Source organism: Chelon labrosus, assembly GCF_963514085.1.
Source record: "Chelon labrosus genome assembly, chromosome: 21".
Lineage (NCBI taxonomy): Eukaryota > Metazoa > Chordata > Actinopteri > Mugiliformes > Mugilidae > Chelon > Chelon labrosus.
This window is the reverse complement of record NC_140354.1, coordinates 22,871,532-22,884,925: the sequence shown is the minus strand read 5'-3', so window position 1 is coordinate 22,884,925 and position 13,394 is coordinate 22,871,532. Positions and strand designations below refer to the sequence as shown.

The following is a 13,394-nucleotide window of genomic DNA, read 5'->3' as shown; positions in this document are numbered from 1 at the left end:
GGAGGATGTGATCTCGGAGTGAATGTTAGTCATATGAAAGTTGGTTAACACATCTTGTTTGTTGTTTGACACATCTTGGGTGTTGTTTGACACATCTTGGGTGTTGTTTGACACATCTCGGGTGTTGTTTAACACATCTGGGGTGTTGCCGAAAGTTGCCAACGTGGCATCAGTCTGATTTAACTCAAGCAAATAAAATAGAGAAAGGAAATAGCAGAGCTCCCAACATTTATTTACAACTGAGCTCTTCAACTCTTGACATCCACGGCCTGGGTGGTGGCTCGGGAACCTGCAGGTCTAGAGCGGGGCCTTTAGGTTCTTCCCTCAATTCCTGCCGTCTTGTTTTGGTTCTCTTCTGACATTAAAACCCCTGGTTCAGCATGGCCGTCATTAATTATAGGACGCAGGAAACACCCTCTCGATGCCGAGGAGGATGTGAGCTCGGAGTAAAGGCTCGATTCCTGAGGAAGTAACAGGCACTTCCTGGTCGGTCAAGCAGCACAAGGAGTGTGACTGATAAGACGAGGAACACCCACCACTGCCTTAAGCCTGGACACGCTCCTCCTCCTCCTCCCCTCGTCCTCCCTTCTCCTGGCTGGCCTTTCTGCATCTTGAGAACCGAGCGGTGAACCACCTTCAGTCCAGGATGAGCTCCAGACCTCCCAGCCTCCTGCTGCTCCTCACCGGCCTCCTGCACATCTGTAAGGACCCCACAGCTGCTTCTTTTAAGGAGGAACGCCCTCATCTGAACCCTCCTGACTCTCACTTCTTATCTTTTTTGCCTCCTTTCTCTAGGGCCGTGTGCCAGGGGACAGTCCTGTAAGTAGAATGCACCGTGCTGTGACTCCTGTTTAATAACTGGTCTTGGGGACTTTGTGGCTTTTCCAGCGTTGGGACAGTTTGAGGCGATCCGGCCCTCTGTGTGTTTTTAAGAGTGACTTTCTGCAGGAAGTGTGCACCGTTCTGAGCCTCCTTGATGTTTTCAAGTCTTTACTAAGAGCCAGTGAAGCTATTTTTAGTCGTCACAGGTGATGTCGGGTAAAAGTTCACACCGGCGGGCGCTTGAACGAACGTCCCAGACGTTTTAAATAGCTTTCAAACGACAGGAACTTGAATAAAATTAGATTCTTCTTCTTCTTCTAACTCGGAGGCTGTCGACAGCAAATGGAGAGTAAAGACTCCAGCGAGTTCTTGTTCCTCCTCAAAGATTTAGACGCAGAAAACGATGAATTATCATTTTTAGATTTCTGGTTTTTTTACTGATGTTAGGGGTTAATTGAGCTGTTTCTGTCCATTCTTTGTGCTAAACTAAGCTGATCTCGGACCATGTTTTTGTCGTCAAGTGTTACGTGGATGTTCTGAGTCTAGATTATAGATTAACCAGAGTGTGTGTGAGGTTAACATAATCTAATATTAGCTTAGACACTAGTAGATAATAGAAGAACTCAGTTTTTATCAGAATAGTCTGGATTTCAGTTCATTACGACTTTTTTCAGAAAAATAAATACCTCTGCAGCCAATTAGAGAGTCCTCCAACCAGAGCCATGCCGTTGTGTTCTCAGTCATCCAGGTCATAGTATATCAAAAAAAAAGTTTAAAAAACCCAACTGGACTTGTAGAGTTTTTTTGAGAAGACGTTTCATCCAAGTAGCTTCTTCAAGTTCTAGGGGACTGGTGGGAAGTTTGAGGTTTAAATAGGAACTCTTCCTGAAACTTGTGTAAACAACCAGAAACCAGAGCAGCTAATTTCCTGAGAATCTCCAGAGAATTTTCAGGAAACACAGCATTTCAGTTCATTTCAAACCAGGGAATACACTTAGGCAAAAACTGGTCCACCCTAAAGACGAAACACCCAGGAGTAATGTGGTGTACGCTGTTCAGTGCAGTGAGGAGTGTACAGATTTATACATTGGCGAAACCAAACAACCCATCCATAAACGCATGTACCAACACAGGAGAGCCAGCTCATCAGGAAAGATTCAGCGGTCCACCTACACCTGAAGGACACTTCTTTGAAGATAACAACATCCAAATCTTAGCCAAAGAAGACCGATGGTTTGAAAGAGGAGTAAAGGAAGCCATCTATGTCAGACTGGAAAAACCTTCTCTAAACAGAGGAGGTGGACTGAGATTTAATCTGCCATCTATTTACAATACAGTTTTAACTTCCGTCCTCAAGAAGTTTCAACCTCATTCACACCTTGAGACTGGAGACTCTGACGGACAAGGGTCGTTAGAGTTAGAGCACCATTCATAGGGAAAGAACAAGTGTCAGTAGGAGTTTCCTCTTTAAACCTCAAACTTCCCACAAGTCCCAGTTGCCTTTTTTAAACCCTTTTTGGATGTGTTCTGAACAGAGTTTCTCATTTATTTTCATGTCTCTGACGGTTCTCAGTCAATCAGGTCACGGTTCACTGAGAAATAATTGTGGGCAGGGGGAGTTTGTCTGGGCTCCAGGTTAAAGTTTCCGTAGAGTTTGCAGGAATTGCCTCTGCACGACGTCCACCCGCCCAGAAATGTCGATATAAATGTTCTGAGATGCATTTCCTCATCCACGTCTCGGAGCGAATTGGTCATCTTTCCTGTCTGTCTGCCAAGCTGAGCTAACTTTTCTGTGAAGGTCTCTGAGAAAGAAAAAGAAACCAAACTTCTGTCGTCTGAAAGGTATTTAAAGCGTTTGGGACGTTCATTCAAGCTCCTGCTGAAGTGAACTTTTACCTGACATCACCTGGGACGATTTCAAATATAGCTTCAATGAATCTCACTAAAAAATATCAATGAGACACAGAACGTGCACACTTCCTGCTGTAAATCACTCAGAAAATGTGTGAGGCGAAAACAGCAAAAGAAAAATTGTGCATGGGAAAGCTGCCTCCAGCTTACAGCTAATGCTAATCAGCATCTGATTGTAGCTTCACCATAGCATCTGTCTTATTTAACTGTACTCAAGCAAGAGCAGCAAATCAAATTAGCACAGTTCTCTAAATTTCCTCTTCAAACTTCTAGAATCACAGATAAACCTGACATTTGCAGAGCTCAGAACACTTTCCCAGCTAACAGCAGCACGTTAAGGATGTGGACAGAGTGATTGTTTTCTAGTGCTGCTGCTGCTGCTGATAGCAGAGCTGGAGTAAATCTCCACCTCTCTCTCAGGGGAACCAAAGGGTCAGACACTGTTTGTTGAGGCTTTTTCCTTCCTTCATCAGCTCCTGTTTACTGAGCACTCCTCTGAGGCCCAGGGAGAGCACCTTCCTCTAGCCTCTACCTTTCTTTTGTGTTGTGTTGAATGACTGGCTTGTCTCTAATCCATGTGTTTGTGCGTCTGGGAACCACAGCGCACATCATAGACACCGTCGGCCTTACGATCCAACCCAGCAGCGCGGTTAAGAGCGGGACGACGGTGCGGATGCGCTGCTGGGCCGGCGTCAGCCACAGCAACATGCCCGACCTGACCCACGTTTTCCAGATCATGCGGGATGGAAATCCCATCTATTCCTCAAACACCACCGAGGACTCGGTGGAATCCGAGCTCTACCCGGCCAGGGCGGCCGACTCTGGGACCTACACGTGTCTAGTCACAGTCAAGGAAAAGCGCAAAGTCAGCGCCAAGATGACGCTTGATGTCACAGGTAGAGCTGGAGGGGAATGTTTGTTTTGCATTTATCAAATCAAGTTTGGAGAAAAGTGAAGCAAATCAGTGGTGATGAAGATTTGGTGGGACTTCAACAACTTGACTTGTTGGGTTTTCTTGAAGACGTTTCATCCAAGTCTTCAGTTCTAGAGATCAGAAACTCACATGACTTGAGTCTATCGATGCTCCAGATACTCACCTGTCATTGGATGAATGCTACTCAAACAACTCACCGATGTCCAGAGACTCCAGACCCAAGACATGTCAGTTTATTTGAGACAGGCTGGAAGAGCTAACGGTGGAATTACGTTGAATTTCCACATTTAATACATTTTATTTTGAAAAGACACAGTCAGAAACATCACCAAGGGGTTTCTTGAGGCTCACCCTTGATTTTAAATCCAGTAGAAACATCTGTGTAGGTTCTCAGTCATCCAGGTCATGGTATAGCTTAAACAAGGACTACTGGACTCGTAGGGTTCATGGAAGACATTTTATCCAAGTGTTCACGTCTAGAAGGCACTGTTCTGGGTCTAATCTGACCCAGCAGAGGATTTTTTAAGTGTCTGTGAATCAAAATCTTTATCAAATATGACTCAAACATCTCTTAGGGTCCCCAAATAGTAGTGTTTGTAAGCAGTGATGTTGGAGGAGTTCCCCTTAAAGAACAGATCTGGGGAGCAAAGGCTTGACTACGTTCAAACAAGCAACCAACCATTAGCTTGTTGTTGTGCCTATAAATATAATAACTCTTAGAGTTCAGCATTAGAAACAAGACTCGATAAACTTGCAACAAACACAGCAAGATACTGGTGTACCATTATGAAGAAGCAGGAAGATTATTGGTTTGAAACTGGATTTGTTGGGTTTCTTCAAGACGCTTCATCCAAGTATTCAGTTGTAAAAGACTGGTGGAGGCATTGAAGTTTATTTAGGAACATCTGTGGGTGGTGACCATCAGAAACTCGTGACTGAGGTCTGTTAACGACCAGATACTCACCTGTAGTTGAAGGGAACTGTTTTGATATGGTTTTCTCTGAACCCTAATCCTTTTGGATTTCTGTCGCAGATCCTGTTTATTAACAACATAAGACACATTATCTGCTCTCTCCACAAGCATTGTCTCACTGGGTTTCCGTCCCTTCAGGCCTTCAGACCCCCAATCTGCATCTTAATAACCTGAGGCCGTATGAGAATGAGGAGTTCACGGCCACCTGCAGCGCTCCAGGTGAGAAGGGACTCCTCACGTTCAGGTTCTACCAGAAATTTAACACCAGAGAGTCTCAGATGATCAGCCAGCGGGTGCTCAACGGGACCGAATCGACGATCACGCTGGCGCTGAGTCACATCGGAGAAGCCTTTCTCTACTGCGACTACGAGATCAGTTTGGGTTCCGGAAACCAGCGCTCCAACAGCAGCAAGGAGATTCAAGTGTCAGTCAGAGGTGATTGGATTAAACCTGCTATGTCACTAATATCAGATTCCTTGTAGAAGGGAGAGGCTGATTATTCTGTCTTGTGTCTTTCAGTGCTCGACATTACCCCAAACATGACAGTGTTGCCCTCATCTGAAATCTACGAGGATGAGATCTTTGAAGTGACCTGTAAAGTGGCGAACAAGCCCAGACCATTGGATAACTTTGGGTTGTTCCTGAAGAAGGACGGCAGGATCCTAAGACATTCAAATGCTTCGACTCTCATTCATCGTTTCTATGCTTGGAACGTCCTCTCTGGAGAGCTTGAGTGCAAGGCAGAGTGGGGCAGTGTGCAGAAAGAAACCTATGTACCAATCACAGTCAAAGGCAAGTGCTCAATGTCCCCGTCACAGTGTCTCTATGATTAAAATGTCCCTAATCCGTGATTTGATTTTCAACTCCAACAGAGCTGTTTTCGAAGCCTTGGCTGACTGTGGAGCCTGTGGAGATATTCGAAGGAGATGACTTCAAACTGTCCTGCGCCGTCTCGATTTACAATACCGAGAGGGTCAACAATAGATCCTTGAGATTCTCCTTCTACAAAGATAACAACATAGTCAAGAACAACGCAGAGACGTATACCATCGAGGCACACCCTGAAAATAATGGCAACTACACCTGTAAAGTTCAGCTTCACTCGGGCTCCATTAAGGAAAGTCAGCCGGTGGTCGTTAAAGCCAAAGGTTGGTCTGCAAATGCATTAAAAACACTGGAGGCTTTCATTAAACAAACACTGAAAGCGAATATAGATGAGTTTGGACAATTATCCAATCCTAACAATCTTTGTGATCCCTTGACTTCCACAATTAAGTTGCTTTAGCTTCTGGGAGGGAATCCCAATGCTATACTAGGATGTTCAACATGGAAGACATTAGCATGCTAGAATTCTGAGCGTGTTGCGGTGCATCCCTCTGAGTCTTGTTTATCTTCGTCCTCTTCCTAGTTCCCGTTTCTAAGCCCGTGCTGAGTGTCGTCGGGGGTAAGCTGGTGTTGGGAAAACAGTTCCAGCTTCTCTGCCACAGTGACAGTGGCACCCTGCCCATCACATACATCCTACACGGCCCCAACAACAGGGAGCCTCGGCTCAGAGAGGTGAGGAAACCGGGGGAATGGGCCATCTTCAATACCTCGGCCATCTTCAAGAGCTCGGACCTCAGTAGCTTTCTTTGCCAAGCTAAAAACAGCATCCAAAGGGCTCCAGAGATTGGCCAAGGACAGCAGATGCAACATTCAACCATCATCATAGGTGTGTTGGATGCAGGAAAGATCACCACAGTAAAACTGATAGAAGACTTATTCTAACACACTTTTTACTCTCTGCAGAGCCTGTGTCAAAACCGTTGCTGACCGTTCTTCCTGACATATCAGGCATCTCTGAGGGGAACAACGTGACTCTCGTGTGCTCTCTCCAGAGAGGAAGCCCTCCAATCAACTTCACCTGGTACCACACTGAGAACAAGAGCGTGCTTTATTCACTGACCTCCAATAAACTGGAAGGAACCTACCCAGTACGCATAGCCAACCGACAACAGGGCGGGAAATACTTCTGTGTGAGCACAAACTCAGCCAACGAACCGAAGCAGAGCAACATAGTCACCATCTCAGGTCTGTTTTTATCCCCAGTTAATAAACTGTGTCTTTGTTTGAGTTTTATACTTATTGCCTATTAGAATAGAACAGAGCATATAGCTATAATGAGTTTAAAATCATAATTTATACATAAACATTAAAATTAAATAATAACGTTGTTGGATGAATTTGCATTCGAAAAAGGTTAAAATTTATTTGCAACCTTGAAAATTGACTCAAAACATCCTGAAAGTAGACAAAGAGATCACAATCAAACAAATGAAACAGAAATATTGTACTTTAATCAAGAAAATTAATCATTTGTTCATATCTGTGAGTTATTAAGGTCAGTGTTTTCAGTATCTGCTGTGTCCTCCTTGTGTACAGCAGTTACCCGCAACTAAATGTTTCTGGTAACTACTGATCAGTGGTCTACAGCAGCTTGGAGGAATTTTAGCCCATTCCTCAGAACAGAACCACTTCAGTTCTGAGATGTTGGTGGGTTTCCTCACATCAACTGCTTGCTTCAGGTCCTTCCACAACATTTCTATTGGATTAAGGTCAGGACTTTGACTTGGCCGTTCCTAAACATTCGTTGGTTTTTGTGTCTTCTCAAAACATCTTCTCGAAAACTCTACAAGTCCAGTTGCCTTTCTTGAACCTTTTTTGGATTTATGATGACCTGGATGACTGAGAACCTTCACAGACATTCAACTTGTTCTTCTTTAACCGTTCTTTTGTAGAACCACTTGTGTTCTTGGGCTCGTTGTCTCGCTGCATGACCCAGTTTCTCCTTAAATTCATCTCACAGGCTGGTGTAATATATTACATTAGCACATTTTCCGCACAAGTCCTGAAAGTAGACAAAGAGAACCCAGTCAAACATATGAAACAGAAATATTATACTAGTCTGTCTTTTCAGCAAGACAACGAGCCCAAGAACATGAGTCGTTCTACCGCTTAAAGAAGAACAGATGAATGTTTAGGAACGGCCAAGTCAAAGTCCTGACCTTAATCCAATAGAAATGTTGTGGAAGGTCCTGAAGCAAGCAGTTGATGTGAGGAAACCCACCAACATCTCAGAACTGAAGCAATGAAGCTAAAATTCCTCCAAGCTGCTGTAGACCACTGATCAGCTGTTACCAGAAATGTTTAGTTACAAGGAGGTCACAGCAGATACTGGAAACAAGGCTTCACTTAGTTTTACGCCTCACAGATATGAACAAATTTTCTTGAATAAAGTATAATATTTCAGTTTCATGTGTTTGATTGGGTTCTCTTTGTGTATTTTCAGGACTTGTGTGAAAATCCATTGATGTTTTGAGTCATTCTTATGCAGAAATGTAGAAAAAAAACTTTAAGTGGCATAGTGTCATCCAGGTCGCACTCTTGTCTTTGTGGCTGGTGCATGAAAGCCTGACCTCGCTGTGACTAATCGTGAAAATAAATTAGGTTTGAGGTTTTGTGTGCATTGTGTTATAATATAATAATCATATCTAACTCTAATGTCTTCTACAGTGAAGCTCGCAGCCTGGAAGAGAGGTCTCATCGCAGTCTCCTGCATCCTCCTCATACTGGCCTTGCTCCTGGTGTTTGCCTTCAAGACACGCCTCCTTCACTTTAAGAGGAAAAGAACTGGCAACCTGTCAGTGTAAGTATTGTTTCTTCATTGTTTTTTAATCAGAATCCCTCATTTTAAGGTGAAGTTAGACCCGTTGTTAGAGCATGACGCACACAGAGCCTCCTGTTGATTGTGTTTCGTGTCAACTTTGTCTCAGGAAGTCGGTCGGCACAAAGGCAGAGCGGCTGAGCCTCACCCAGGCTGAGGTCAACGAGGCGGCAAACGGTAAATCCTATCACGCTGAGAACAAAACATGCATTAATGAAGTATTATACAAATAATCTAGCTGTTGATTTTGAAGCGTTAAAGCGACGACTGTTATGTTAACTAATAGCTGTTTTTGTCCACTCTGTGTAGTCACTCCTGGCATGATGGGGAAAAGCATTTGGAGTGAACACGTGTCAGGCTCTGGTCAGTTTGTTATTTCATTCATATTTTTATTGAAGTGTAATTTTACTCTTAGTGAAGGCATCATAAGTTTTTTGCTAAGAGGTTCAAAAGCGACTGTAGAACTGGGCATTGTAGTAGTTTTCGGCAAATGTTACGCAGTCATGGTAAATAAAGTGCTTCCAGCTAAATCTCTACGTATTTTGTATAATAAATCTGTAGCTACAGCATCTAGGAGTATGGTGGAAAAAAACAAGGAAGCCTCCAAGAAAATTGGACAACAGCATCCACATTTTATCCAGAGAAGGCAGATGGTTTGAAAGACGAGTAAAGGAAGACATCTAAATCCCTCTCTGAATAGAGGAGATGCACTGAGATATAATCTGGCATGAGTTTATGACGCAGTCTGAACATTTGTCCCAAAAAGATTCACACCTTGAGGCTGGAGTCTCTGGACATTAACGGGTTGTAAGATCAAAACAGATTCCTCCGATCACAGGTGAGTATCTGGTCGTCCCTAGGAAGCCCTCCCATCAACACTCCCTAGTAATTCTTTTCAGTTTTTGGTGGACTACACCCAGAGGTGTTCCTGTTTAAGCAGTTTTTTTTTTGATACGGCACAATTTGGATGACTGAGAACCTTTACAGACGTCCAAAAAAAAGAAGAAACTGAAAAGTCCCTGGCTTGCGTTAAGAAACAATTTTGCAGCTGCTGTTTCTGTAGCCTAAATGTTATCACTACAAAGCCCATTCCAACTATAATACAACCTTAGACTGGAAGCCAGACGAACGTCTTCCCGCCCACACATTTGTTTTAGCAGAGAGTTGTTCTGGACTCTCTCCGTTGGGAGCTGATTCTGCTCCTGCAAAGGTCTGCCGAGCCAGTCAGATCGTTTGGGGGCGGGGCTTAATGTGGTGATGGACAGAAGAGTAACAGTAGTCATGGTTGGAGGACTCACAATTGCACCCAAGGGTACTCTTTTCTCTGCATCAGTTGAAAGATGACCTGTAAGGAAATCTAGTTGCCGTTTCTTTTCTTTCAACACCGAAAACATTTACATTTCTGTGCTCGTTTATCGGCATCAAGCTATAAATTCGCGATTGTCGCTAAAATGCTAGCTAGAGTCCAGGATCGCCGCAAAGATATAGAGTTGGTAAACTAATATTTAAAAACTATTAGTGGTGGGACAAAATAAACTGATTCCTGCAAAACTTTAACGTAGAAAACTTTGGTCGAACGAATCATCGTTCTGTAATTACGCTGCGAAAACGCTAGTCAGCTTTGTCTGAGTTTCTTTCTGAGCAGAAAGCACCAACAAAAATGAGAGGAGACATTTCTTCTGTGTTTGTCAACCGCTGAGAGATGTGGAAACGCATTTCAGATCAAAAACCAAAGATCCATGATGCATTGCTCTTTTTCAAAGGTGTCTGTGTAATTACTGCCCTGGCCAGAAGGGGGAGCCACACGTTCCACACTGCAGCTTTAAGTCCAAGTGTTTATTTTCTGATTGTATTACATTCATATGTTTTTAATTGGACTAAAGTGGAGATTACTGACACAGGGGGATAATCTAAAACCTTGTTACTCAGTTTTTTGTTGGTTTTGGTCCAACATAACGTTTAAATGTCACCAAGCTTGTCCAGTAAAATTTTTTTAATACTGGGGTTTGTTCACTGTGCTGCAGAGTCTGATGAGCAGAATAATCCAGAAAAACCAGAGGTGCAGTACGCTGAGGTGCAGACCAGACGGCTGGATCCTAACAGAGGTGAGACTGATCTGAATTTAAATACTTATACGTGAAACTTCAAGATTTCCCTGCGTTTAAAAATTGTTTCCTTCACGCCAGCTCCAGAGAAAGCTGGCACAGACACGGTCTACAGCGAAGTACGTAACTCCCAGCAAGGTATGACTCACATCCTGCTCTTCGCACTCCTTTTAATGTCGTATGGCGAGAGAAATCAGGTCAGTGGCATTTGAAAGGAAACGGGATCGACAGGAGCATTGTTAGCGAAAGAATGTCCCATTAAAACAGAAGGCCCAGTCTCCAGGTGTCCACTTCCTGCATTCGTCAGGGACTACTTCCTGTTCTGACAAAGCTGAACAGTGTGTGCATCCGTTAAGTTGGAGAAACATGCTCGATTGTTGGATACTCCCCAGAGAAACTCTCGTCCATTGTTCAGACTCCTAATAACAGCTGTAGTCGTACGCACAAAAAAAAAAGGAAGTCTTATTTTTGTAAACATGTTCAAGAAAGAGAGTTGCTTGCAGGGCAAAGCTTGTGATTAGCATTAAGTGTCCTGTTAGGGTTAGGGTTAATTCATTGGAGTGCTGATCGCCGTACATCCGCCTCCTTTCATCCTCGCACTCCTCTCGTTTCCTGATCGTGTCGTCCACTCTTGTTTTCACAGGTGTCCCAGAGCCGGCCGATGGTGTAAGTAGCATCACGTACACATTGTGACACCGCAAAACACTGCAGCAGGAACAAACACTCATGAATGTGTTGTGTCTTTGCCCAGAGAGACGTCTCGCGGACAGACACAGTACAGTAAATGGAAACCCTATGGAGTTTATTTGTTTGTACGCAGGTAACTGAAAGCATTCCAAGTATAGCGTAGAGCACGCTCCGTAAAGTCACGACTGTTTAGAGGCAACAGAGAAAGAACTTTATAATTTGGCACAAATGTTTCACTTCAGCCGTCGTCTCTTCTTTCCGGACTTTAAAGAAGCCTTCCTCCTGATGCTACGGCAGTGTCATGAAGGTTAACTTGACCGTTTATCTGAAGCCAGGTTGAGTAGGAGCTTTGGAGTAGTGGGCTAGAGAAGGGACAAATGCATGATTTAAATGTAGAAAAAGACTTTAATAGACGCCTTAACTGATGCAAAGATGTTTATTGGTAGACGGGACGTAAAGGAAATGGATGGAGGGATGAGAGAGGTCGTAGGGGGATGGATAATGGAAGTAGAACCCAGGCAGTGAGACACAGGGTCGGGGCAACGTCTCAGGAAGCTTCAGCTCTTTGTCCCCCCCCAGTTCCTGCAATGAAATCCGGAGGAGGAAGAGAAGAAAAGAGAGGGATGCCGTCAAGAGAGGGTCAGGGAGTTTATGGCGGCGTTGGATCCAGTCCGCTCTAGGAGAAGACAAGGAAAGACTTTAGGAAGCTATGGGGGACCAACTTTAGGATATTTAAGATCGGATCTGGACTCAGATTGACCGATACTGAATATTAAAAGATCGGTGTTGGATCGGGACGTCCCTTTGTTGAAACTTTAAATCAAAAGCTTCGAAACTAACACGGAGAGAGCGCCCTATGGCCTCAGACTTGGAGGTGGACTCTCATCCCAGGCCGACAGGATCACATCATCTGCAAAAAAAACTCAGACATTTAGAACTTCCTTCTTCATAGATTTGTGCCAAATTACAAAGTGACTTCCAGTGAACCTGCAAGAAATAAGTAGGAACACATAAAAAACCCCACAGTTTTCTTTGTCTCACACTAGAACATTAACCAGGATCAGTTTTTATCTGCATACTCGCACCACCACGTTCACATGAGTTAAAATCCCCGTTCGTCTGTGGTCCACTTCACATAAGAGCTGTCTATTATTCTCCACACCGACCTCGCGTTTCAACAGGTGCCGGTGGAGTACGCGCAGCTGAATTGTGACGCCGACGATGGCAGCAGTGACCATAGTAACCATGGCGACCACGGACCCGCAGGAGTGGACGAGAGCATCGCCGAGGTCGCCGTTGATGTCGCCGTCGATGTCGCCGTCGAGCAGGGGGAATGAAACCGCGACCCTCGTTTATCTGTCTTGTTCTTTAAGATCTTAGAAGCAGTGTTATACTTTAGATGTTTTATAATGCTTTGAGAAAAAAACCTTTCCTCGCTGTACATTCACTCGCTCTGGGTTTGAAGAGTAAATAAAGAGTTTTTTTTAAAGTGAATTCCTTCAACTGGCAGATCTGTGGATGTGACCGCAAAAAGGAAAAGACTTTAAAGTGGTGACAGGAACGTAACCCTGAACCTAAATCTAAAAGAGCAGACGTCGTGTGGTTATTAGGAGCACTGAGGATGAGAATCAGTGATTTGAGCTGAAGCCACCAGAGGGCAGTCTTCAGGCAGCGCAGCATGGAAACCTGGTGCCATCTGGCTGTGATCTGCGTTAATGTGAGAAGGGCTTTTACTGCTGCCACCCTCTCCAGGACATACCGTATCAGTATCACTTTCCATTACCTAACATCTAAATGAATGATATAACATGAAGTTATTCAAGGTCTCCATGCACCAGATCAGATTAACCTATATACACACACCGATCAGCCACAACATTATGACCACTGAGAGGAGGACCATCCTGTGGCAGTTCAGTGTTCTGCTGGGAAACGTCTGGACCTGGCATTCATTGGTTTGGATGTTACTTAGACATGTAGTACCCACCTAGACCAGACCAGACACCCCCACCCCATAGCAATGACACTCCTTGATGGCAGCAACTTTGGTGTTATTTGGAGTAGTTCGTCAGATAGTTAGATCCACGTATATCCATACAATGGGAGTGAATGGGGCACCGAACGCAGCCTCTAAATAACGCATTATCTGCCGCGAAACTCATTAATTTCTTCAATATTTTGTTATGATACTCTAGTGCTATTCCCCATTGAGTCCAGAGTTACCTGTTATCATCATCCAGGGTCTGTAGACTGACCTAC

General features: G+C 44.1%; 1 protein-coding gene across 4 annotated transcripts; it reads left to right on the top strand.

Moving 5' to 3' along the window:
• The first annotated feature begins 519 nt into the window (after window positions 1-519).
• pecam1a (platelet and endothelial cell adhesion molecule 1a) lies at window positions 520-12,629 on the top strand. 4 transcript variants are annotated; one of them, XM_084571540.1, is made up of 16 exons: window positions 520-701; window positions 796-819; window positions 3,336-3,629; window positions 4,779-5,075; window positions 5,160-5,432; window positions 5,513-5,788; window positions 6,049-6,351; window positions 6,429-6,710; window positions 8,193-8,325; window positions 8,453-8,520; window positions 8,653-8,706; window positions 10,368-10,448; window positions 10,530-10,586; window positions 11,092-11,114; window positions 11,200-11,268; window positions 12,317-12,429. In XM_084571540.1, exons 1-15 carry the CDS (start codon window positions 647-649, stop codon window positions 11,230-11,232), a joined length of 2,253 nt encoding a protein of 750 aa, XP_084427666.1. In that variant the 5' UTR covers window positions 520-646; the 3' UTR covers window positions 11,233-11,268; window positions 12,317-12,429. The 4 variants fall into 4 exon arrangements, 3 of the variants coding, with proteins under 3 accessions (XP_084427666.1, XP_084427664.1, XP_084427665.1); XM_084571538.1 differs by lacking the exon at window positions 11,200-11,268 and having other exon boundaries at window positions 12,317-12,629; XM_084571539.1 differs by lacking the exon at window positions 12,317-12,429 and having other exon boundaries at window positions 11,200-12,291.
• The last annotated feature ends 765 nt before the right edge of the window (window positions 12,630-13,394 follow it).